Source organism: Neodiprion lecontei, chromosome 2, assembly GCF_021901455.1.
Source record: "Neodiprion lecontei isolate iyNeoLeco1 chromosome 2, iyNeoLeco1.1, whole genome shotgun sequence".
NCBI lineage: Eukaryota > Metazoa > Arthropoda > Insecta > Hymenoptera > Diprionidae > Neodiprion > Neodiprion lecontei.
Window position 1 is genome coordinate 38975687 of NC_060261.1, and position 25466 is coordinate 39001152.

The window sequence follows — 25466 nt, forward strand, 5'->3', positions numbered from 1 at the left end:
ACGTTTTGCATTAGTATGATACAGTTCTTCTAGCTTTTCAGTCATTGCGGGTAAACCCAACGAGGACGGAACTGAGCGTTGTGGATCCAGGGACAAGACAACCGGTAAACTCAGCGACCAGAATTGCGTCAATCAATATTGCAGCTTCGTTTGTGAGAGAAGCCTGGATTAGGAGCATCATCGTATGCGTATGAAAATTTTTTATTGGCGTAAACTTCATTCCTTAATTTTTATGAAAAATAGTGGATTATAATTGGCTAAACCGTATATGTTTCGGGTGCAAAAATAAAGTGTCACGTGGTCACGGGTCAAGGTGATGATCTCGTTATCCATAGTGATTTAGACCGCCAAGAACGTCTCTCTCGATAGCCAAAGGCTGCATTCGGTTACTGGAAACATGGCGTCCGCACTGACTTTCGTTGTACTCGGGACGGTTAATTTTTTCGGCACAATGCACAACAACCAATCGTCAGTAGTTCCCGGACTAAACTTGACTTCAACCAGTATCATTGACCAGATGATCTCGCTTCGCGCTAGACGCAATAATTACATGTAAGTAAATTTTCCGTACCTGCAGAAATTGCTCGCGCTCCGGTGGACAACTTTGTGTTAGTTCGGTCGCTTTTATGCACCAGATGCGGGCGTATGTTGAATTTTGGTATTAGAAATGGGTCGAATATTTTATAGTAATTATTGCAGATACACATCTGGCATCGGCGCTCACAAGCTGCACATCGAAACGGCCTCTTGGAATTCGGCTCGGCATAATTGTCAAGATGAAGGTGGTCACTTGGCAATCATTAACTCCGTGGAAGAGGCTCAAGTCATCAGTAAACTCGTCGATACAGCAAACATAAAAACGATTTGGATCGGTGCCCACGACTTGTTTAACGAGGGTGAATTCGTAACCATAGAAAATCAATCGATATATAAAGCAGGATACAGCGTGTGGGAAACAGGAGAGCCAAACAATGTGGGGAATAAGGAACATTGTGTAGCCATTAGAAAAAATGGCAAGCTTGACGATCGGGATTGCAAACAGGCCTTCAGCTACGTATGTGAGATACGTTACCCCCAGGTCTATGTATAGAAAGGATCTGTTCATGCGGCAACTGCCCCAAATTCCGATAATTAAGTTTCATAACGATTAATAAATTTCGTAATATGCTAAACCAGAAAAGTAGTACATAATTCAGCGTTATTCTTATTCTTTGATATCATACATAGAACAATGGTATATTTTGCTAGAAACTCAAGTGGAAATAAATCGTCAATTTTGTAAAGCGATTCGAGTAGAATGTACGAAAGAAGACGTTGTAACGATGAATAAAATTCGATAGCATTAATTTATTTAACGATTTCGAAATAAATACAGAAAAGTACAAACAAATGCTAATCCTTTTTTCAACTTGGATTACGCTTATCCGTTATCTGGAGCGTAGAGGATTGCCGCTAGCTGGTTAGAATATCGATCAAAATATTACCTCGGCGTGATAAAAAATTTTAATGGATACCTCGCACTTATGCGTGAAGAAAAATTGAACCTCGCGCATAACAGAATTAAAAATGCATTCTCAAACTAATCTCATGATCGAGCCGATCAGCCAACGATTCGCATAATCGCGACTGTGGGCGCTGTAAAAAAGATCAACTCTGGTGTAGAGGTGAACCAGCAGCGGTGCAAAAAAGGCGCGCCATCACTTCTTCTTGGCGTCTTTCAGCCCCGCGCCCGCATTAAACTTGAAGAAGATTATGTCCCCGTCTTCTACGACGTAGTTTCGACCCTGTTGCCTGTACTTTCCAGCCGCCTGAAAATGGTACAGACGAGTAAGAAAAATTCTGGAGATATCGTTAAGCGACTCCGTGTAGAAGAATTGCGAAAATACCAGCGTACCTTGACCGCGGCTTCCGACCCCTCGTTTTTGAAGTCGTCAAACTTCATTACCTCAGCCATGATGAAACCTTTTTCGAAATCCGTGTGAATTCTTCCGGCAGCTTGTGGCGCTTTCGCTCCTTTCTGAAATTCCAATTCAGGCGAACATAGCATAGCGCATGAAAATTCGTTCGGCGATTCTATGAGCCAACGATGAGCTGGTTCTTAGGCTAAATTTAAACACCGCGCCGAATCTCGACGGGTGGAAAACTGCTTTACCAATGAAACAACTCTGTTCCTCAGGATCAACGATTGGCATCATTGCCTGTACCGGACTGAGCCATCTACGCATGGTGAGGAGAAGGCAAGCTTGCATCGGTATCCGGCATACTTACCAGCGTAAGGTCCTCATGTGGCTAATGCAGAGCGCTTCCGAAACACCCTTCATAGTTGAAGGTTCAGGGTAGGATTTGAATAAGTCAATATATCGATAAGAAATTGCTCGATTAATTTCTAGCAATCGTCGTAAAAATAAGCATTGATATTCAAGAAAAGAATATTTTGAATAACTGCAAGTCGTTAGGTGAGCAGAAACGTGGAGAACCAGGAAAAATTGGCTGAGGAAAAAACTGAAACACGCTGCTTGCGAGGCTCATTGCTCGCCGGCAAATTCATCCCTTGACGATATTCTTGATCCTGGTACTGTACTTAATGTCGTTAAAGACTTATGCGAATTAAATATCTAACCACATCTTACCGGGATTGTCCAAGCCTTGACTTCGTCGTGACCAGCGGTGAAGAAATACTGAAGCTGCAACGCCTTGTATCCTTGAACGATAATCTTGTCCAACGCACTGCAAACACACAAATCAGAAAATTACTTTACAAGTGAAGAATTCCTATTTAAAAAATGTTGTTCTTCCAAAATGAAAAGGGATAAAAAATTTCAGATGGATAAATATAACTATATATTATACCTATAAATATACAAAAATTAATGCAATTTTTGATGAAACGGTACAAGCGATGAAGTATAAAGAACGTCGGCTCTGGGGTCAAGTGACGAATGATCGTTACGCATTTCAATTAGTTTAGCTAAGAAACGAATAATTTAAATGACAGAGGTGTACGTAAACTATGAGATGAGTAAAAATGGAAGAGAGAAAGAGAGAGAGAGCAGGGAAGCGAGGAAGGAAAGATACGAGGTCGACGAAACGTGATTGTCTCGAGCCAAATATTTCCTAATGACGGGGTACCTGCAGCGCCTAGAAGGTGTATTCTGTAGCGAACGGAGCCCCAGACTTCATGGAATACACATAAAGCCGGACGAAACGAGCGGCCCAATTTTATCATTCGAAGACCATTCTTTAAATCCAGCGATTTGTGACCTGGAAATAAAATCGTGGCGACCCGCCCTCTGATTGCCGGTTATTCCGCCGCCGCCGCCGCCGCGGCTGATGCCCCGCATCGACGGGAATTATTTTTTGGCTCTTGAGGATCGCAGCTCACTTATCGCGTCGACGGTTCGACGATATCGACGACGGAGTAGAATATTTTTACTTTTTATTGGGAGGTATTCTACCCTAACTTCATGCGACAGCGACCCGTTTCTTTTTTTATCTGTTATTTTTATTAATTTTTTTTTTTATTTTTTGTTTGTCACAAGAGAACCCGACGCGACGCGACGAGGTTGCGACGTGATTTTTTTAATAAATCAAGAGAGCCCTGTAATCATAGACACCAATTCCCCCGTTGGGAGAACGCGGCGGGGCGAGGGAAGAGATGCCGTTCAGGCATCGGTTTCACTCTCGTCATTTCATGAAATAACACACATTAGGGGACGTTATGTCATCGCTAATACAGTCGAGGGCCGAGGATCCAGCTTCGTACCACGCTATGATTTTCCAATGTGGCTTCTAATTCTTTCTATTCGATCCTATATCGCGTAATTCCATTTATTCAACGGCAATCATTATATTCACCAGCCGAAAGGGACGCAGCCAGCGACGAAATGACGATACTACGGTACACGTCATGAGATATCATTCCGCATCACCCTGAGGAATGTGTGAACCTAAAAGGATTAAATGACGCAACATTAAGATTTCGAAAAACAAATTAACAGACTTCTGATCCGGCGTTACTTCTCCGCTGTAAAATTAGGAACAAAAAATTGCATTAAATCGTCGAAAAGACTTTCATCGCCGGCGAAAGAATTTTAGAAATGTCATCTGAATACTGAATACTGTACAAGGTTGTTGAATTCTGTGCAAGTTGGAATTGGTCGAGCAATTAGAGGCGCGGCGATACGAACGCGTTTTAGAATAACTATACAATTTCAATAGGAGCAGAAATATGAAAGCGCCGATGCTGGTTAAGCGTTAGAGACCGCATTGATGAAAAAGTAATCGGTAAAATACCGGTTACCCGTGGTTGGCAGAGATTTGGAAAGGGGCGTGACTCACTTGGCACTAGAATCATGCGAGCTAGTTGATAACCAATCGGCCTAATACGCTTCTGAAAACGATGCAAAATCATTGCAAAATTACAGGTTCTCAACCCTGCGCGCGTGTTTGCGTCCACGTAGTCTTCGCGATGAAAAATTCAACGTGGAAACGGTGCGGTTGTCAATAGACGAAACAAAAAGCACGGATTAAATAAACGGGACAACATTCTCATAGAATTAAATTCGCTATTTCAATATGCGAGTCTTGAAAATTACTAAGTACAATGACCGAAGTAGCTGTAAATCATTGTATATACGATAAACAATTTGGCCTATCTCCAATCCAGACAAATCAAAGTTTTCGTACAACCAGAATCACCGATTGTGGTTTGATGGGCGAAAGACGAAGTCACGGGTGATTTTTCTCTTAAAAAATTAGCTCACGGCGGCATTAATTTGCTTGCACTGATTCCGGACGAGGCAGCCTTCGTGAAATTAGGCCAACGTGCACGGGGGTTGTTGATGTTGTTGTTGTTGTTGTTGTTACCGTTGCCTCAGGACATCGTAAAACAACGAAAAATTTGTAAGAGGGTAACAAATAATACCAGGAAGGTTTGAGAGGGTGGAGAAGGTAATGAAAAGCGGTTGAAACGGAGGATAGAAATTGGGCACAAAATCCGTAGTTGGGAGGTCGGACATTACGGGAACCCCCGTGGCTAAGAGTGACCAAAGTAGCTAGTCCACGGTGCAAGATTATACACGACGGGTGTTTTTGCGCAATTTTGAAAGAATTTGAATAGCCGTTCGTAAAAATATAATGAGCGAGCCAAGACTAACGGCCGTATAGTTATACTTTTATAGTTCCATAGGGGACGCCGGCGAGAAAGGGATAAGTCTAGGTCTCCGGTAAGGAAAAGTCCTCCGTTATTACCGAGGCTGCGGCCCAGTCTCGCCGGGGTTGGGACCTCGCGAAATCTCTCTTCCAACTCGGGGGATTATTGAGCGGTGAGAAAGCGCGAATTTACTCCATTTACGACCCGCTCGTCCGGCCTCACGTACGTATTTAGCAGCCCCAGAGCCTCGGGTCGCAATTGATTTAGTCATCTTGGTCGAGAGGGAATTCGCAACGTTGAATACCGATCGGCCATAACCGACTAATCGCGGCTCTTTCGTGGGCCAAAAAACTTTTCCACGTCGTCGTCGTAGTATCTTTTTCTTTTCTTTTTTTTTTTTTCGAATCTTGGTGATTAAACGAGGACTACTCACCTGGTTGCTTTGTGCTCCTCGAAGTACTTGGCGCGCTCCTCATCCTCCATGTCAAAGATCTTGTTCTCGAACACACCGCTGAACGGGATCAGAGCGGAACCGGGGTCGTTTTTATCGACCCATTCTTTGATCTTGATTAGCCTGTAAAGGGGAAAAGAAACGTGGTCCGATTACATCGCGAACAAGCTTGATCGTTGGGAAAATTCCGATATCACAAAAGAGAAGTGGAAATGAAATTGCTGTGAATGTGAGGAAGTCGACTGTATTAAAGTAGCGCTGTTGTCGTCGTCGTCGTGATACGAGAAATCAAAATCGAAATCGCCGAACTGATTGGCCTGCGACAATCGCGCCACGCGACATACACAGAACGTTTAATTTTCAACTGTCAATTCCCACGGCATTATCTCAACCGGATACCTATAAATCGTGACTGAATAATTGATACGGTAATGCGCGACCGTGTACACATACCTTTACACAGGCGGTATCCTACTACTTTTATTACTACACACATCGGAACACCGACGAATGAGCGATTTGATTCCTGGATTTTATCTCCTCTTCAGAGCAAATCGAAAATATATCGTGTACGGACTTCTGGCTGAATATTGGGTGTAGGGTAAGGTTCGATACTGTAAAACACAAACTCCGAATTCACTCACCACTTGTTCTTCTTGCGGATGTAATCCTTTTCGGACAGGTTCACCAGGTAGATTACCGGCTTCGACGTTAGGAAGAGATACTTGTTCAGCACTTCAATCTACAATTATCAACCGTATCACATTTAATTCCAATTGATATTGACGTGCGTGAAGGGACATTTTTTCCCAACTCAGCAATTGAGTCTGAATTTTCACTGAGTCAGCCGATTGTCTTTAACACTAATATAATCTGATTCCATTGGTTCGTAACAATCGCTGTATCGAACTACTTTCGCGAAACTTGAGTACACTAACTATTTACTTGGAATAAGTAGCACAAGTTTGTTTAAGCTTGCGGATTCAAAACAATAAAACGGTGCAAATTTGGAGCAGCTCTCAATGGCTTGAAAAATTCACGAATATAAAAAACTTACGTCATTTGCACTCCAATCGGCAAATCTGATGTGCTTTTTCTCGTCAACCAGAATGGATTTGACCTTGAGGAGGGTATCCTGGAAGGATAAAATATAATCTCGTCATTAAATCGATGACAGTGTACGAAGAATTCGAATGCTTGAGAGAATAATGTTTGAATTAGGCGGATATGATAACGGAAGGCAGTATATTGCACATCTCGAAGCTTTTCGTTGTTCCGGCGATGATCGTTGCTCCATCAGCCATCGGCGAAACGATAACAAACCGAGGTGCGTTTTACTGCGAATTTTTTTCTCACCTGCGGATAAGGCTTCGTGTAAACGTTACAGGGAAAAAATGTTGCCGGAGGTCCGTCCGTCGGTTAAACCGCTTCCAATGTTTGTTTCAAAGCGAGTTGTGCATCCGTCGCGTGTGAATTGCTCGGCGATAAAGTAACGCGGCCGCGAAATGACCAGCGGGGAAAATCGAAGCTAAGGCAAACTCGACTCTTGTCCTTGATCATCGAATGGCAAAGACAAAGGGTCGGGAACGGGGCTAGTGCGGATAGTTTCCCAGAAGAAATCAATCGAAGAGCTAAAACAGCCGATCACCCTTTACCGAGAAACTCCGGTAGTTTAGAACGCGGCTCGCGCTCCGGCGCAATCCGCTGAGAGTTTTTCAAACACTCCACACCTTCTGTAACCTTATACCCTGTAACTCCGGCAGTGAATCCGCGCAAACCAGAACATGCTTGATTGCTATCTGTGTCGGTAAATTTCTCCAACTGCACGCCGACGCAAGCCACTCCGGATAATTGGCTACTCCGGAAATTGCCTGAGCACGGATCACTTACACCGAAACAATCTTTACAGCCGTCGAATAATCGCTACTCCGTTTCAACAACGTTGAATCGACGAATCGAAGCTCCGAATGATTCTCAAGTTCGAAAATTTTGTTCCAAAAAACAAACGGGGGAAATCGTACAAATGTTGACGTAAATTTGCAAATTTTTCGTTCTCGACAATAATCGCTCGGGATTGTTCGGTACTTTGGTAATAGTTCTAGCAATCCGGAATGCCGACTTTGTACTGGGAGTTGCCGTTCAGTTGTCCGGCCGTTATTTCATCCCTATTAATCACGCTTCACCGGATTTGTTGCAGCGTATGGAATGGTCCAGGATGCGATAAAGTTCAGCAGGCACGAACCACCGACGACGAAGCAGAAACGGCGTGCAATTTGTCGGCGAATCGATCCATTCGCTGGATCTACGAGATGAGGGGTATCATCAGGAGTCGTTGACGGTGTACGAAAATTAAATGTTTCGAGAGGCTTTTCCACCGCCTCGAGACAATCTCGCCAAAGGACGTATTATTCAAACACTGGATCGTTGTAACATCTGCTGCACAGGGAAGTAAAACGCGCTTCGCGAAGTACATCCCATACATCGATGCGCGGCGAAGAGCATCGCGATCGTTTATCCTCAATCGTTTGCGGAATAACAATTCAGGCGAGATAAGGTCGGCTCTCCACGCAGGTCTTTGCGGCGTTCGATCGGCGGGACTGACTCATCCTCAGGGTGATAAATTGAATAACTGATTTGTCCGCCGTCACATTATATGCCCCGTGCGGTATATACCTCGGGTTGAATGAAAACTCGAAATAAGAGAGGAAAAATGATCAATCAGATGGGACGTGATGGCGTTTCGGAATTCTTACGGGGCGATAATAGACCGCGGAGCAGCTGAGGCTCGGCTCAATCACAGCACGGGGTCTTGTTCGAACTCACATTATCTTCGAGCTAGCTTCACTCGAGGTGTCCGCAAGTCACGCTCCCCGTCGTGAACACATCGATTTAACAAATCGATGTTTGACTTTCCTATTTCATTTCTTCGGCTCGTGGAGAACAGCGGTGGTGTGTCGGTACGTACGTCGCGGATGTCTTGTACACGTATCGCAGAAAAATAAGAACAAGGAGGAGAGAGGAAAAAAAAATAAATAAAATTACACATTTTATTCTTCGGTCTTTTTCCTTCGCCGAATCATTTCCGTACAACCGCCGGTTACGATGACGGGGCTAATTTTTCCCCCAGGTCGAAAAATCTCTCCAAAACAATCGACGAAATTGGACAGAAATTTTCGCCAATGAAATTGGAAGGACCTTTTTTTCCCGTACGTTGAAAGGAATGCAAAAGTTGAAAGAGAACTGCAAAATTCTACGACATTATTTTTCTTCGCACTTACGTATTCGGGCTTCAGTTTCTTGTCGTTACCCCGAACAACCAATTTCTCAAGTTTCTCGAGATGGGCATTGAGGAACTCGACGTCCTTGAGCCTGAGTTCCTCGCTGATGATCTCAAGATCTCTGACAGGGTTGACCTCGCCTTCGATGTGGGTTACGTCATCGTCCTCGAAGGCTCCTGTATGAAATTAAAACGGATGTTAAAAGAACGTCGGTTTCGCGTGGCGTATGCGGTACGTAACGTGGCATATTGCGCACGCGAAAAGTCAACTTTCCGTAACAACCGCAATGAATATCGCAGTAGGTACACCGGTGACTTTTTCTGCCAAACGAGTTGCACGCGAAGATAAGAAGACAGGGGACGACGGAGCCGTGGCGAAGGGGACAGAAATGGTTCAGTCGATGGCCGCATTATTATTTGAAACCCTCGACGATACAAAGTTGGGGATGCAGTTAGGTACGTTGGATATTCAGAAGCCCGAGGTGCACGGTTTCTGCTCCTACTCTCCATTGGCCTTTCTTGGCATATCATTGGCATATTCAATTATACGGATTTTTTATTCGAACGATGACCGTTTTCCGCAACGAAGATTGACCGCAAAAATTACCAACAGCCTGCGAGGTGTAAATGATTCCCGATGTATAATACCGGGCGATAGACTATTGCGCCAACAAATTGCTGAATAATCACCACAGTCAAAGGGGCAAATCGCCGGGGGTTTTATTAGATAAAAAGTAATCACACAACTATACATAATGCAAGCATGCCGCTGATCATTCTTACCTCGTTCCTCGTACCACGGCAATTTCTTTCGCGATGTTGAACGGCGACGCGGATTAATAAAACGCCTCGAACTCGAACTATACAATCGGCCGATCAAACGCTGCGGACCCGAGCGCTCGTATTATATGCTAATCGAATGGGTGTGCCGTTTATTACGAGACTTCATGCCTGCGTACCGGTACGATCTTCCCTGTACCAACGGTAATGGTTGCTGAGGGAATTAATGGCCGCTGCTCGGAATTCACGACAGACCGAGCCTAGTTTCGATCCTTATCGCGCGTTTGTTTCGGTCTTCATGTAGCTTATGCATGTCGTTCGAGTCTCAGGAGGAGGTGAAAATACGCTGTGAGTAAACTGTATATTGTGCGTTAGCACTCCAACCCGCTTTTCTACTGGCGTTGAAGTGAAAATCAAAGAAGCTTTTAAAGATAATAAGTGAAAGAAAAGAAAAAGAATTACCGCGGACAACGGTAATCGAAGCGAGACAAACGCGGAGTAATGCATGTACGCAATACCGATCGCTGATGGGTCTCGTGCATCATTCATCGAAAAAGCCGAACACACGTTACGTCAGACGTCTCCTAGCAGGGTAGGTAATGACTGACTTGGACGACCGGAAAACGTTCGGACATTCATATGGCAGCGCGACAAGGGTACTTAGTTTATATTCTTACAATCAGTCTTCCGTGTTTCTCCGACTGGGACCCTGCAGAGTCACGAAGACAATACCGAGTGGCATTGGTATTTCCTGTATAAGGTTGGAGTCGGAGATATCAGCTAATACGAAGCCATCAGTCTTGAACATTTTTATACAATTTCTTTCGCCGATTGGGGGGTTTTATGGAAAATTATTACAGTTGGACTCCGGGACCGATACCTCGTACATGTACCGACTATACTTACAGGTACACCCGCGTAGAAGTATTCACATCAAACATTTACCAGCCGAAAATTGCAGGCTGCAGACTGCAGCAGGTTCGCGGGGGCGTACGCGACAAATCATTAAATATAAAGAAACTTGTCGTGACGGTATATTGATACCATTGTGCTGATACGCCACGCGACGCATCTACCTCTGAGTTACGTTTTTCGTAAAGCAGCTGCTTCCTTTTTTCCGTCACATGCGCCAGAGATGATGTAAGCAATCTTCGCTAAATTTCAATAATTATCGATACCCGTTCATGCGGTAATTACAGCTGAGTGTTGTTGTTCGCAAAGAGATTTGGGAGGAAAGAGGATCAAAGGCCTAGCTCTTGCTAGTTTTTGTGAATAAGATTCGTGAGATGGATCTGGCTTCGAAGCAATTCCGAAGGCTCGAATATTATCGTATTAAAGGAAAGTTTGACTCACGACAAAGATGAAATATGGCGTCACAGGCGCTGATGTGGGACAGAAAGGCATTTCCGAGCCCCTGGCCTTCGGCGGCACCCTTGACTAGTCCGGCGATGTCGACGACGTTGAGGAACCCCGGAACCTTGCTGAAATGGTGTAACAAAAGGCGAGAATTGAGTGGTTAGATTTGTCAGAGGTGATTCGACCCGTGCGCTCCGTGGAACTGGAGATTTACTCCAAGTATTCGCGTCTCTTTGTGGGTACGAATCGGGATCAAAGGGGCACGCGCGATCTGCGTACAGACAAGGTAGGGAGAGAGATGGATAAATGAAAACGGGGGAGCATGGGAAGGGAGAGAATGCGCGACCCCCGTGACAATGAGCCGTATTTAAATGCTAATCTCGCCCTCATTAAACAATTAGTCTTTGAAGAGAGGCGTGCAGGGGCACAGAGGCTACATTAGCGGGCTTTCATAACAGTCTGGCGACTTCGCAGGCGACACGTGCCTCCGGAGCGCTGTCAAACGTTACACGTCGCGCTTCTTGGTGTGCGGGGTGGTTATGCCCCCCGTATTCTGAACTGGGTACGTACAGACTGTATATGTATCCCCGCAATGCCCCCATGCGTCCCACATCCGCCCTGAATGACAATCGCGTTATTTTGCATGTAGAATCTTCGCGGATCAACTGCTGCGACTTGAATGGACTCAGTGAACTGAAAATTACTGGCTGCATTTTGTTACGCTGCACTTTCTGAGCTCATGTAGATATTTTTGAGTTATTTTCTCACGCGTATGCGAGAGGTGCAACTTTTTGACATTAAGTATCATTGGATGATCAATCCTGTACACAACCCGTGATACGAAGTACCGAAGCGACTGAACTAAGCTTATTTTTGTACTTTTTAAATATCGTGATCTAGAAATCCTGAAACTAAAAATATGTTAAATCTACGAAAACCAGAATGTCTGACAAGATTCTACGAGGGATGGAATAGGGTGCCTCGGTATTTCACTGGCAAAACGGGGCGCTAATCTGCATTGCAGATCACGTTTCCTGGTCGCTGCTGCTGCTGCTGCTGCGACGTAGTCGTTCGTATAAAGAGCGAGACATATGGAAATTTCCCTATTTATTCCGAATGGTTTCCTCGACAAGAGAGAGCTTTTTATTCTCCCCAAATAAGAATTATTCCCCGTGCGTTTTATCGATGAGATATTTCGAGTCGTAACCTTGAAACTCGTTTACTAACCTCGGAGGCTTGAAGTACTCGCACAAGTAGTCGAAACGCGCATCCGGAACCGGTACACGACGTGCTTGAACAAAATGACATGGTTAGACACACTCTGCATTATAAAAAACATACAAATAGAGGGTTGAGGGAATGAAAAAAAAAAAAAAAAAATATTTGAACCAAACGAACTTCGAGTCAGCAAACTCAGAAGTAATCGAACAGCGCACTTTACATATATACGCAACTCGTAAAGTACTACCAATTACTTCACACTGAGGACTGTCTGAGGCTTGAGATGCGTTTGATTTGCTCCACGGTGAGAAACTGAGTTGAAGATCTGCGGCGAAACTGATTGGAGCCAAGCGACGAAACCGATCGATGAGAAACTGATCGAAATCTGCGCTTGGGAAGTCTGTCCTCGGCGGGAATGGTCACATGGGGGTTGACGATCTTTTTCGCATTTCTAACAGCGACTTGAAGGAGATGACGCCTAGCGTTCATCCGCCGCAAGGTTTCCTCGTAAACGGCGACTTCGTCCAAATCACTTTTGGTGTTGTAGATTTTTAGGTATACGCCGATGTAAACAGCTGCTGTAACTTCCGGGGTCATTCCCGGTAGCTTGACTCGTATAACGCCGACTTCGTTAACGGCGCGGATTACGAGTTCGGCGACAGTCTGTTCGAGGAAACCGAGATTGGGCAAAGCGTTGATATTTATCGGCGGAAATGTGCGCGTGAAGTTGATCTGAACATCCGCGTACTTCGTCGGCTGGGTTATAAATTTTTCGCGACATTCCGTGGAGCAGAATAGGTATAGGTCTTCCTTGAACACAACGCCAAGCGTGTTCAGGCCTGGGAAAACTCGCCGGTCCGGAAGACTGTCGAGGTAGGTAACCGGGCAGAAGCCGGAAACCTTGAGTCTCTTCGCCCAGCAAGCGTGGTTCACGTCGATCTCTTCTTCGACGATCTCGGGGCGAGATTGGGGCAAGACGACGCCTTGAATCGAGGAAAGGATTGCCGAAGCGTTGGCCAGGAAGGCCGCCAAGTGAATATCGCACACCCAGTAGTAATGCGACCGGAACTGCACCATGCCCTCGTGATTTGGCGGGGTACCAGAAAACGTGAGGACATTATCGCGGCCCAGACACACCGGGCAGTAGGACTCGTACCGGCTCTGCCTCTCTCTGAACTCGTAAAGAGAGACGCACAAGTGGGTGAGGGAGTGAGCCGTGTCGTAGTCAGCTTCCCGAAAGTATTTTTTTATGCTCGAAAACCTCCGGCAAACTTCACGGTCTGCGCGGATCCATACCGCGAGTTTTTGGGCAGTGGCATCGAGGGTGACTACGTTTTGAGAGAATTTTTTCAGCCAGCAACGATAGTCTGCAGCTCCTGCCTGCCACTCTTCGTACTGGTGAGACAAGTAGCAGGGCGAAAAGGTCGGAGGCTTTGTTCGAGGGTTGGAATCCGCCGCCAAACAGCGCAGGCAGAAGTCCAGGTCAGCCTTCAGGTCGACGACGATCATCGGCTGGATGCCGAGGAAGGCGAGCTCCTCGGCTTCCGATTGGTTCTCGGGAAAACCGTCGAGAATATAGCCCTGGGAAATACCGCGAGGATCAATGGAGTCGAATTCTACGCATCGAGCGATGGACTCGTCGAGGGCAGTGTGGCCACCTCGAAGATGGGCGCTGGTCAGCGTCGCTAGTTCGGTCCAAGAAAAATTTTTCAACGTATGTCGAAGCACCTGGCCTCTAGTTATCGCTTTCATTCCGTATGTGCGAGCAAAGCGGTTGGCGATTGTTGTTTTGCCGCATTTCGGAGGGCCAATGACTGCGATTCTAGCCGGAATCAGGGGCGTGCATGAGTCCTGGTCAAGATATTTCAACGGGTGTTCAATGAAGGCGGTTAGTCTTTCTTTTCCCGCCAGAAAGTAGATGTATTGACGATGTAGGACTGGGTATATCTGATGGGCTGCCTCGAGAGGCAAAAACATCTGGAAGGGTATTTTGTTCTCGAACATTTGGACCGGACAAAACTTGCCGAATGAGCTCAGAAAGTAGTACCCGCTGTCCAACAGCTTTTCGGCAGTTTCTACGTCGACCTCCTCAACTCTTTCCAAAAATGAAGCGTTTCGAAAGACGTAGGGGTCCAGGATCTTCAGCACCGTCATCAAGACTTCGGTCTCGCTTTGCTCAGCGTCGACTTCTATCCACGGTATCGACTCTTCCTCGAATACTGATTTAGCTGCTGCCAATTTTTGACTGCTGAACTCGTAGTCTTCGTCGACCTCCCGCCGTATCCGCTCTCTAACAGTGGCAGGATGCTCCCAATCCTCAAATTTCACCGGGTCTTCGTATCTTGCATGAGATTTCTCCTGGAATTCTGCTCGATCAATTTCAGCTTGAGTCTTGTCGACTTCCGAGTCGCTCGAATCACTGGAGTCATAGGGGTCGTCCGTAGAATCGATTTCCGCGTCAGAAGTTGAGACCTGCTCTTCAATTTCTCCGCTTTCTCTACTTTCGTCATCTTGTCCGTTTCCAGGGTCGATCAGCAATCGATTGCGCCTGAGCTTTCTGCGAACTTTCAGCATTTTCAACACCCACTTTTCTCTCAGTTTAGTAACTTTTTCCATTTCATTCTCGAATCTCACCTTCTCGTTAGCTTTTCTTTCATCCTGCTTCATTTTCCAAGCTTTGTACAATTTCGAGGTTGTTCTCAATCGCGCTTCATCGGGACTGCATACGAGCTCAACGACGATTTCCGGAACTGCAAAATTGCTCAAAGCAGCATCCGCGTCGTAAGAGCTAGCGGGAAAATTGTCGAAGATAAGGCCAGTCCACCGATAAGGTGGTTCAAATAAATCCATCAAGCATTCTTTCAGCATTCTTTTTGGAAGAACTGCTCCCTCTTTCAAGTACTTCCGTACGAATGTCTGAATAGTTGCTCTGTCACAATTGTAGCGTTGATCTCCTAGGTTTTCCGGGAGTTCCACATCTCCTTCAGGTTCTTTTACCAACGGCAAACCTTTATCGTCGAGCGCAACGACGTCCTCCGGTCTCCTTTTCACTAACGGGATACGGCGCTCTTGCATGTACCGATCTAAGCGTTTCTCGAAATCTATGTGCGCCATTCCGTAATTCCTACTGATTGCGTTGCTCAGCGTAGACTTTCCAGATCCAAGTGGTCCTACGATTGAAACTCTAGGCAAGGGAACTGGTTCCATGGGCCTTCGACATGGGACAAAATCACGAGGCTGATTCACGAATTCGTTGAGAGCCGCTTGGCTCGAGAGCAGATAAATTTTGTCCATGAACATGGCACTGAATTCGTCTTTTCCTTTCCATAGTACGTTATGCTTGCGCAGCGCAACAGGACAAAAAACTCCAGTGTCCCCCAATCGGCGGTTGTCTTTTTGCTCTGATGGTTTTTCCGGTATTTCCTCTTCCTCCTCCGCGAGTTCCTCGACATCTGAGGACACTTCAACGAGGTTTGCCTCTTCAGCTTCTCTGTCTTTCTCTTCGTCGGTCATAACGGTCGCTTCGAATCGATAATGATCGTCAATTTCTTGTTTCACGTAACTTTCTACATTTATCGTGGCAGACAGTTTCACATCTATAATTCTTAAACCCTTCTCCAGTAGTTTTTCCCTCATTATCTCCCAGATTGAATCGAACTGTTTCAGGGCATCGATGTATTCGTTTAGTTCTCGGTCTTCCGAATTCACTGTAATGAAACTTTCTGAGGGTTGACCTTCAAAATCACCTTCTGTGTCACCTAGCTTATCAACATCTTCAGAGATTTCAGATTTTCGTTCTTGGTCTCCTTCTTCTCCCAGCTCACTCTCAGCTTCCGTAAGCCTCTGTTTGGCAATCTCGTCCCGATAATTCTGACGCCATTTTTTAATCAAGTACTCGTACGGCTGAGCCTCGTGAAGAACGATAATTTCTTCAACTTCCACGCCTTTTTCTAGCACTTTTTCAAGCAGCTCAACATTTGCGTTCATTCCGTCAACCACCCAGCCGGATTCCGCCAAACCTAAAAAATTGGGCGCAGTTTGTGCAGCGTTTATGTTGGCTGCGATTAATTTGCCGACGTCTTCGACAGCGAGCTCGACTCTCTCTTGACGAACTTTTTCAGTTCGCTCCACCAAAATTGCAGCAACTTCCGGATCGTATTCGTCCAATTCACGTATCGGAGGTTCCATGTAAATCAATGCCGTCGGCGCAAAGTCCATTAGAATATTTTTATCTCCCACTACTCGTTGGCAGAGTTCGAAGTCCGTGAGCAGAGAAGTAAGATTATACTTGGCAATCTCGTCCCGCATCTCTTCAAGTTCTTTTTCGTGTTCGTAATCTTCTTTGGCAGATTTATTTTTAAGAAGTTGAAGCAGCCTTCCAGCCACCAATTGAGCTTCCGTGCACCAACCTCTCAAAGCCGCGATTCTCGCAACTTCTCGTTCATCCCTTTCGTTCTCTAGATTTTCATTTACCTCGTCGATGACCTCGCCGCATATTTCGTCAACAGCTTTCCGGATAAGCGAATTTCTCCGATGATCCATCTCGCGATTTTCTATAGCCTGTGGATCGAGTAACTTTCCTCCATAGATTTGCGCCAAAAACTCGGAAAGACTTGTTTTTCCCGATTGTTTCTGACCGTAGACAAAAATCTTGCATACCGGTTTCGGATTAGGTGGTAGCAAGAAGGGTCGCGGGTTTTCAACGAACGTTCTCGCTGCTTCGGGGCTCGACATGAAGTACATCTTGTTCATAAACCGAACCGCGTTTGCGGGACTTCCTTCGATTCTCCGGCCCTTGCAGAGAGCGACGGGGCACGTGAATTTCCACTTGGACAACGTCCAGCGGAACCTTGACGCTACCACGCCTTTGTATCGCAGCTGTTGAAAGACTTCCTGCTTGTCTTTTCCTTCGAATTCATTGTCGTTCGAGGACTGCGGAGTCTCTTCGCCACCAACCACCGAATCGCGCTCGTCCACGTCGAACATCTTTTTCGGCAAGATAACCCTGGGCAACTGCAACGTCCGCAGTCTGACTCGAACTACTTGGAACATGCGCGAGGCCGAAGTGCGACCATCGACACGAATCACGTGCTGAGGATTGTGGGCGAGAACGAATCTCTCTATGCAGGGCAAAGCGTACTGCTCAAAAATCCTACACTGGACTTCCACGTTGGATCGCATATCCGACAATCGCGTTACCAGATGCTTCTTCAGATCCTCATGAACGAGCGCTTGCTCACTCGCAATTTCTCGCTCGAGCTCAATCATCTCTTCATCGTCCGATCCGGAGGACGGACCTTTCCAATTTTCTCTCGCTTCCCAAAGCCCGGTGTCGATCGTGTCGCCCGAGTAAGGATCCACCCTGAACTGACCACGTCTCTGAATCACGTCGGGATCCGGACACACAACGTATATAACAACACCAGGCTTTAATGGCCAGGTGCTAAAGATATCCCGTATCTGGTTCCCGATGTCCCATTGATAATCGTCGCGCAGTATCATGCGCAGAGACTCGGTGGCGAACGGATTCCTTGCAAGATCGTAGGTTCTCGAGCTGTCCGAAGTGAGGTCTTCTTCATTCTCCGAAAGTTCCTCCTCCGCAATCTCGCTTATTTCCTCTTCCAACTCACTGCCCAAGCTGTCGTCGAGTTCGCTCTTCTCGCTGTCGACTTTCGCCGAGACGAAAGAGGCCTGTTTCCTCGGGGTGAACGGAATTTGAACGGATGATGGGTTTGGATAGGCGGCATAGTCGAGGTCGGGATCGTTCGGAATCAGAGGAAGTCCCTCGACGACATATCCTCGGTGCATGATGTCTTTTTCTTTCATCCTCGACTCGACCAAATTCATCACAACTTCCGGTCCGACGCTACGTCCAACTCTTAACACCTGCTTGATCCAGCGCCCTTTGTCGGTGTTCGCCTCGATTTCTTCCCTGATAAGACACTCGGGTGATATCAGGACGCAGTTCCAGAACTTCGCGATCATCTTGGCCAGTTTAGTACTGTTAAGGCGCGGCTTTCCGAAAATCGCAAAGCAGACGGGCTCGGTGAGCAGCTGCTTGCACCTGGCTTCCTCTTCCGAGTAAGGATCACGATCAGAGAACGGATCCAGTGGCGGCGGAAAGTGAGGCTGAACCTCACCACGCCCCGAGCAATTACAAACTGTTTCCATGAACCCAGAAACGCGAGTGAACGGATTGGTGTCCTCGTTGAAAGCGTAGTACATGTTCGCCTTCGGGAAAATCCTCGGATTTGGCGGTGGCCATGACGGCGAACTCTTGACACGAGGAGGGTAGCCTTTGACGTGCTCGAGGTATTTTCGCTTTGTGATGACGGACGTGCTCACCGCGAACTTTTCACCCTCCCTAGTCGAGGGCTTCGCGCAAAATTTAAGCCGTTCTAATTCCGTGTCGCACATTCGGTATTTTAGGTTGAGATAATTTCAATCAAGTGACAGGCGATGATCAGTTGTGGTTTGAAATCAGGAATAAACAGACAATGGTCGAAAAAAAATCGACGAGAAGTGTTCATTCGCTTGTTACGAGACGAGTAAGAAGGTCAGTATAATTGGTCATATACTTATGCGAAAACGTGAATTACAATAATGACTGTGAAAAATGAATACTTATTTTCATTTGGGTCAATCGTGCAGAATGGGAAGTTTTCAGCGGCGGCTTGACTCTTGGTAAGAACGTTGAAGAAGGTAGACTTCCCGACATTGGGTATCCCGACTATGCCGACCTTGAGATTGGTGCCGACGCGACCGATCAACGGCTTCTTTTCCGGTTCCTCAACCTTCTTCGGTGCCATTCTGTAAAGGAAACAGTATAAAGGATTGCTTCGATTTAATTCGAGTTATTCGCGCTGAGCTTGCATCGCCGGTTTCCGCAACGAGGCCGCTCGAGGCACCCGCTTGTCATTACGGCCAATTGTACGAAGTCAGAAATGGTTTTCGTGGTAGTCGGCCGGCATTCAGAATCCGTTTGCCCCGCCGGGGACAGCCTGGCAGGCAGGCAGGCCGCGTCCCCGTCGTCGCTTATATTTCTCTGGAGCTTCGGACGGGACATGTAAATGATCGCGTATATATACACGCGGAGAGCGTCAGCGGTGGATAATGCGCGCGATGCTATATAGCTCGCGGTAAATAATTATATTAATGCGGGCGCAGCATCAACGAATTGCTGTGTTTACGTGAGATTGCAGCCGCGTTCTTGGAGGCACCAACTCGACTCCATCATTCCATCTGAAACCCGATGAAACGATGGCACGCGGGGAGGGCAACGCGGAGGAAATCGGCCCCAAAGGGGTCCTCGGCATTAGAGGGGCGGAATATGGCGGGCGGGTACCCGATTACTGGGCACCACGCTACTCGCGAATCACCGGCATCACGCCGCACATCCGCAACCCAGCCTCAGGCCGCCAATCCGCCTCCGCCGCGACGCTCGTCGCCGTTACAGGAACGCACACCTACACGTAGGTATACGCCGATGATTCTCGACGATCGCGACGACGCCGTTTTCGTCTAACCGCGATATTCGATCTTCTCGCAGCCGCTACACCCCGAGGATCCCGCCGCTCGAGGAAGAACGGATCGGCGTGTGGACCGTTCGCTTGTCCATTTATTTATTGTTTTTTACTCTTTTAGCTCTGTACCCGCCCAGCAGCGAGTTACCAACGAAATTTACCAATTATTATAATGGTTACCCGAGTGGGTTCCATACTGTATACACACAAAGATGATAAAAAAAAAACCAAAAATTGTTGAATGTAACATATGTGGTGATAAAATGTGACGAAGAATGTATTCTGTTCATTCGAATAAATGTGGCTTTGCTGAATAATATAAATTCTTATTTGCATTCCTTTTCAATTGAATCGAATGACATGATTTCTAATAGCAAAATCATTTTCCTCGCCTTATTTTGTAAATTCAGCTAAATATCTCTCTATGTGTATGCAAGTAAAAACTTGGAAGGGTGAATATTTCGAATAGCCGTTATATGGAAATTTGAAATAGATGAATTGTTCGAAATCTTTTTGCAAAATTATAAAATTCATACCTTCAATATGTTGCTCGTCATAAGAAGGAGAATTCACAACGGGATGTAATTCGTGTTTACTAAAAGTTGGTAAGAATTCACACGTAATAGATATTTTCAGGTTTCTGAGAGTCGGTGATGGTAAAAATATTATTTTAAACACGGAATAAGTATACTACATAACTATGCTATTTTTATATTCCATAAAATTCGAAATAATACCGCAACTTCTTGAAGGAAAGTAAGATTAAAGACTGCAACAAATAAATCAGCTTCAATTTTTATACATTTCAAGTGAATTAGAATTGATTTTCAAGAATATTTGGTACATTAATTAATTTCTTTTTTTTTTTACACAATTGAGTATTCATAATTAATGAATTATCTAATCAATACGAATTAAAACACAATACTCAAACTATGTATTGCGAATTTATAAAAATCTCGATAATTAAATTTCGTAGAGGTAAGATCTCTGTTCGTAAATTTTGAACAAAATAAAAATATACGCGTTCTTTTTCTGTCGAATAATATTCAATCATTATATTTTCGCAAGAAAAAGCAGAATACATAATTCAATCGGATATAAATTATAGTGAACCGGTGAATATGAATCTAACATGAAAACAGAATAACGAGCTCACGTGTAATAATTATACCTGCAATAAATTTCATACGCAAGATTATTTCGTGGGGGATTTTTCAAGTTTGAAAGTTGGAACGACGAGCGGGAAATCAAGGAGCTGTACAGTGCTGCCGCCTGGCGACAATCTACTAAACCATTGTCCGAAGCGACGTGGTGCGGGTCCAGCAAGAGCGTCGAAAACCTAACCTAGCCCTAACTTAACCTAACAATTGCCAATTAACGCAGCGAATGTGGCTCGGTTTGAGATACGAGAGTTAGAGGGACGCCCCTTCTTTTTTTTTCAGCAAGCGAAAATTCGTTCGTTGCGAATTTCAGACAGCTGGAAAACCTATCGAAACTAATTTCGGGCTGTCGCAGGCTCAGCTGCTCGCAGGCACGACTCGCGAATATTTTTGGGGTTAATTATTCGACCGCGAATTTTAACGCCGGGTCAACGGCCCCGGGGAGAAAAGAAACGGACTTCGCCGAGTGTGAATTGATAAGAGGAATTAGATATTACCTGACACGGGGTACCAGACAGCCGGCGTTTCTGTAACTGTGTTGTGAATGCAGCCCTCGCGCACAACGTGCCGCACGTCGGCAGACAGAATATTTTCATCCGGAGAAACGATAGGCTCGAGGTGACGTCACTACCAGTCGAGCAGGACGCTCCCGCGGGTAACTCGAGCTGCCTTATCGACCGAGGCACGCAGGCGACCCGCGCCGTGAATGTGTTTAAATATAAACCCGCGGGAACCCTTTTCGGTATTCTAGGAGTTTCATTGCTCGCGTCGCTGCTGCTCTACCAAATATATTTACGGACGGTTGTTTGGGAAAGATATATGTATCTCTGAGGAAATTCGCTGTAGCTTTGCGCGTGAATTTTACATACTTGTGCAAAAACACTTTTATTTTCCAACGTTGGAAAATTGTAGATCGTTTTTTCAAGACAGTAAAAATACAATGCAATAACATGCAATTTGATTTTTTTTTTTTTACTCACTTAGTTATCAACGAATCTTGCGAATCTGTCGTGTATTTTGTATAAAATATAAAACGAAACATCGTAAGGATATTTTAGTAAATGCAGTTGCAGTAGACTTAATTCAGATATCTTCGTATTCATTTTGAGGTTTTGGTGAGAACCGTTTTCGACAAGTTAATTTCTAAATGGAGCGAAATCTTTTCTTTTTGATTTTTTAAAATACGAATTTTCGGAGCAAGCTTTATCGATCTTTCAGAGAAATTTTATGAAAATTAGTTTGATAAAGCTGGATTTATAGACATACTCGTAGAAAATTAACAGAATCCTAAATTTTCATAAACAGGTAAAATATTGAATGAGAAAAATATACATACTCACATTTGATTCGTGCGACAATGAAAGCATTTATTTCTATCTTCTACACTGCAATACGAATAATCTGAAATTGAGATTAACCATTAAGTTATTGTTGAGTAACGGAAATAAAAGCTTTGAAATACATGAGATCGTAGAAAAAAGTAACTCACCACCAAACACCGGTGTCTTTGTTTCTCCTAAAAACCCCTGCAGGAAGTACATGGATATATTATCATAAACCCATACGGAGAGACGCGAGGACTTGTGCCTGTATGGTTTGTAGAGGCACACGTCGTGATACTCGTAGGATGACCAGCAGTTATGCATATGGAGTGTTGCTCGACGTCAGAATTATACGCGAAGCGATGCTCGACGAGCAGACCGTACATACATATATACATATATATATATACATATACATATATAATGGAATATCGCAGCAAGAGCTGTCGTTACAAGGTACAAGGTACATGATATCTCAGCGACATATTATGAATACATTACGGTCCTTACCAAATACGGCGTTAAGTCGTCGTGTCCGTCGATCACCGCTGGTAAATCCTGCAGGTTATACCTGCGCCTACAATATGCTTGGATCTGTATCCGAGACCTGTGTAACAAGCCTTTATTCATGGATCAGTGACTGCACACACGTGCCACCCATCAGACACATGTTTCCGCCAAAGATCCTGAGATAATATCGAATCTCTGATCGAACTCCCTGCGTCTCCGTGCGTCGTGTGATTTATCGGTACCTCGATCATCGAAACCAGCTGCGCAAAGTACAAGCCATGTGTGTAACAATAAGAGATAAAAAACTATACACCAAGTGGTTCCTGAATGAACGAACCGACATCTCTCGAAATAAATTTTGAATCATATATTTTCCCTCATTTTTCGGCATCAAGCATGTGTGTAATAAACTCGCGGCGATGTGAAAAGTTTGTAATTTCAGGTCACGTGCACGTTATACGACCGACGTCTGAATACGATCAGCTGCAGTCGGTGTGCCTATTGTGAGGTGAGGTCGCAACAGGATGTGTTCCGGGTCCTGCGAGAGCGAAGATGCGCAGGAGTGTGGGATAATTGCGCGTTAACGTATGTTAATTTTATTCGATTTGTTGTTCGCCAGGGAGACGTGGGTGGAGGGGACGGAGACTTTAACGTGTCTTTCGTCTCTATCGGGAGGGTCGATCTCAGCCGCAGAGCGATGGTCCCGTCTCTTGTTCCGTTTGAGGTTCCTCGATCCACGGACGATTCTCGGCGCCAACGACGCTGCAGACGCCGCAGACGCCGCGACGATGCGATGAGCTCTGCATTCTTTTATTTCATTTCCGAGGTAATTTTAATATTATCCTTCGAATTATGAGGCCACTGCAGGCCGGCATGGCGCTCCGAGTTCCCACACAAGCTCAATTATACCTACCTATTACGGTTATGGAAGGATGGAAGACGCCGCGCACCCCGATGTGCGGAGGATAGGAGATAGGAGCTCGACGAGGGGATCGGTAATCGCAGCCTCCGTCTTCTTCTTCTTCTTCTTCTTCTCATCCTTCCCCACCCTCCTCTGTTACACCCCTCCGCCGACCAAAAATCTCCAATTCGGAGCTCTGCGGAACGGAACGGAATGGAACGTAACGTACGGTGGAACCACACATTGGATCCACCATGGCCCGATGCCGTAATCCCCGCGTCAATTATGTAACCTCTGAATCCTGACTTGAATTTGAAATTATAACCGGGCGCCGTGTGAGCTTGAATAACCCCGGTTCTCGACGGATAATATCAGCCAGTGAGTTCCATTCACGAGTCACGGTAAAGGGACACGATCCCCTGCAATCTGTTCAAGCTTGGGTACGTGGATACGCTTGTATGGGATGCTCGTGGAAATTTTCCGATGAAAGCTCTGAAAGTTTGAATGTCAAATAATTGATTCGAGTCGAGAAATTGATTGAAGCGAGTTTTCCGTGAAAACTGAATAATCACACTGGTATTGGCGGGCGGTGGAATTTTGGGCACGCTCAATAATAAAGTTGCCTGTTTCGCATCGACAATTTAAATATTTTAAGGGTGTTTAACTGCAGTTAATTTACGAGTTGATTTCAGAAAAGTACCGCTTGAAGACAGAATTTTTCTAAGATTGTAGAACGATTAGCTCGTTTTATAAAATTTTCAACAATTTTGTTATCGCAGTTCTGTATTATTAATGTACGATTTATCAAGAGATGTACGAAGTCGCTCGCGACGTGCGAGGGCTGAAATTGAAGAAACGTAGGTCCGGTTCTGAATGCCGTATGTGGGTGGCACACAGCTTGCGTATACGTAGGTATAACACGCGATAGTCGATACGTGGGTATGAAAATGGTGCGGATCGTCAAACGGGCTCAGACGAAATCGCGCCAGTCGTCTTGGTATTTGTAGCGTGTGGTTATTTCAATTATTTGATTACGCTTCGTACCAATCTAGGTCCAGATAATGCATATAATCACGAGGCTATTATTCTATGGCGAAGAGCCCGTCGGTCCCATACGCGTTCGACTCGGCCGTTTTAACGATATTGTAATTTTGAGACCGCAAACCCATCCCGCACTGGTGTGACGTCACGAGACAGCCATGTTGCTAGCGTGGGCTTCGAACAAGTGTATTATGTCCGTCCTGCGGGGTTTGTATCGAACGCCGCGATGCCGCGTAGCTCCTCGTAATATACTCCCTTGGTGTCTTCCTTTTTCGTCGATAATTTTGATTAAAACGATATTAGGAGAGGATGGATTATAGAGATTTCCGCCAAATTAGATATACACTCGATTGACGGTTTGCCTTGCTATAATCTCTCGCATCCTCGAGTTTACATACGTCATATGCGCATCGCGTTAGTATCAGAATTTATTTACCCAAGCATTCCGCCACGCTGCATGTGCGGTCGTTTTCATAAATAAAAATCGGTTTTCACCCTGATGAAATGTACTTTGCCAAATGACAAAAATATTCTTGCCTTTTTTTTTTGTAACAATTTTCATACTAGGACTATAATACCATCCGCACCATACGGAACGTAACAGATACCGTCCGAAGGCCTCGGCTTCAGAGTTATTTTCAGAAAAATTTTCAAAGGGTAATAATATCCATGGTAGCTGGCAGATTTTGAATTTTCCACAACAGTTATAGTCTGACTCGTTCTAATTTCCGTTGAGAACTCGCCTCTGTTTAAGGGCATGAGCGGGTTT

General features: G+C 45.4%; 2 protein-coding genes across 5 annotated transcripts; one reads left to right on the top strand and one right to left on the bottom strand.

Moving 5' to 3' along the window:
* Window positions 1-27: 27 nt before the first annotated feature.
* Window positions 28-1630, top strand: LOC124292689 (hemolymph lipopolysaccharide-binding protein-like). 4 transcript variants are annotated; one of them, XM_046730096.1, is made up of 3 exons: window positions 28-188; window positions 292-552; window positions 688-1630. In XM_046730096.1, the coding sequence occupies exons 2-3, from the start codon at window positions 398-400 to the stop codon at window positions 1088-1090; spliced, it is 558 nt and encodes a 185-aa protein (XP_046586052.1). In that variant the 5' UTR covers window positions 28-188; window positions 292-397; the 3' UTR covers window positions 1091-1630. The 4 variants fall into 4 exon arrangements, with proteins under 4 accessions (XP_046586052.1, XP_046586051.1, XP_046586053.1 ...); XM_046730095.1 differs by having other exon boundaries at window positions 336-552; XM_046730098.1 differs by having other exon boundaries at window positions 29-188; window positions 336-552; window positions 700-1630.
* Window positions 1328-21537, bottom strand: LOC107219665 (obg-like ATPase 1). The gene is made up of 11 exons (XM_015657951.2): window positions 21421-21537; window positions 18866-19047; window positions 12244-12304; window positions 11014-11141; window positions 8882-9057; window positions 6661-6738; window positions 6248-6345; window positions 5586-5726; window positions 2631-2727; window positions 1895-2017; window positions 1328-1808 (listed from the first exon to the last, which is right to left on the bottom strand). The coding sequence occupies exons 2-11, from the start codon at window positions 19044-19046 to the stop codon at window positions 1698-1700; spliced, it is 1194 nt and encodes a 397-aa protein (XP_015513437.1). The 5' UTR covers window position 19047; window positions 21421-21537; the 3' UTR covers window positions 1328-1697.
* Between the last annotated feature and the right edge of the window lie 3929 nt (window positions 21538-25466).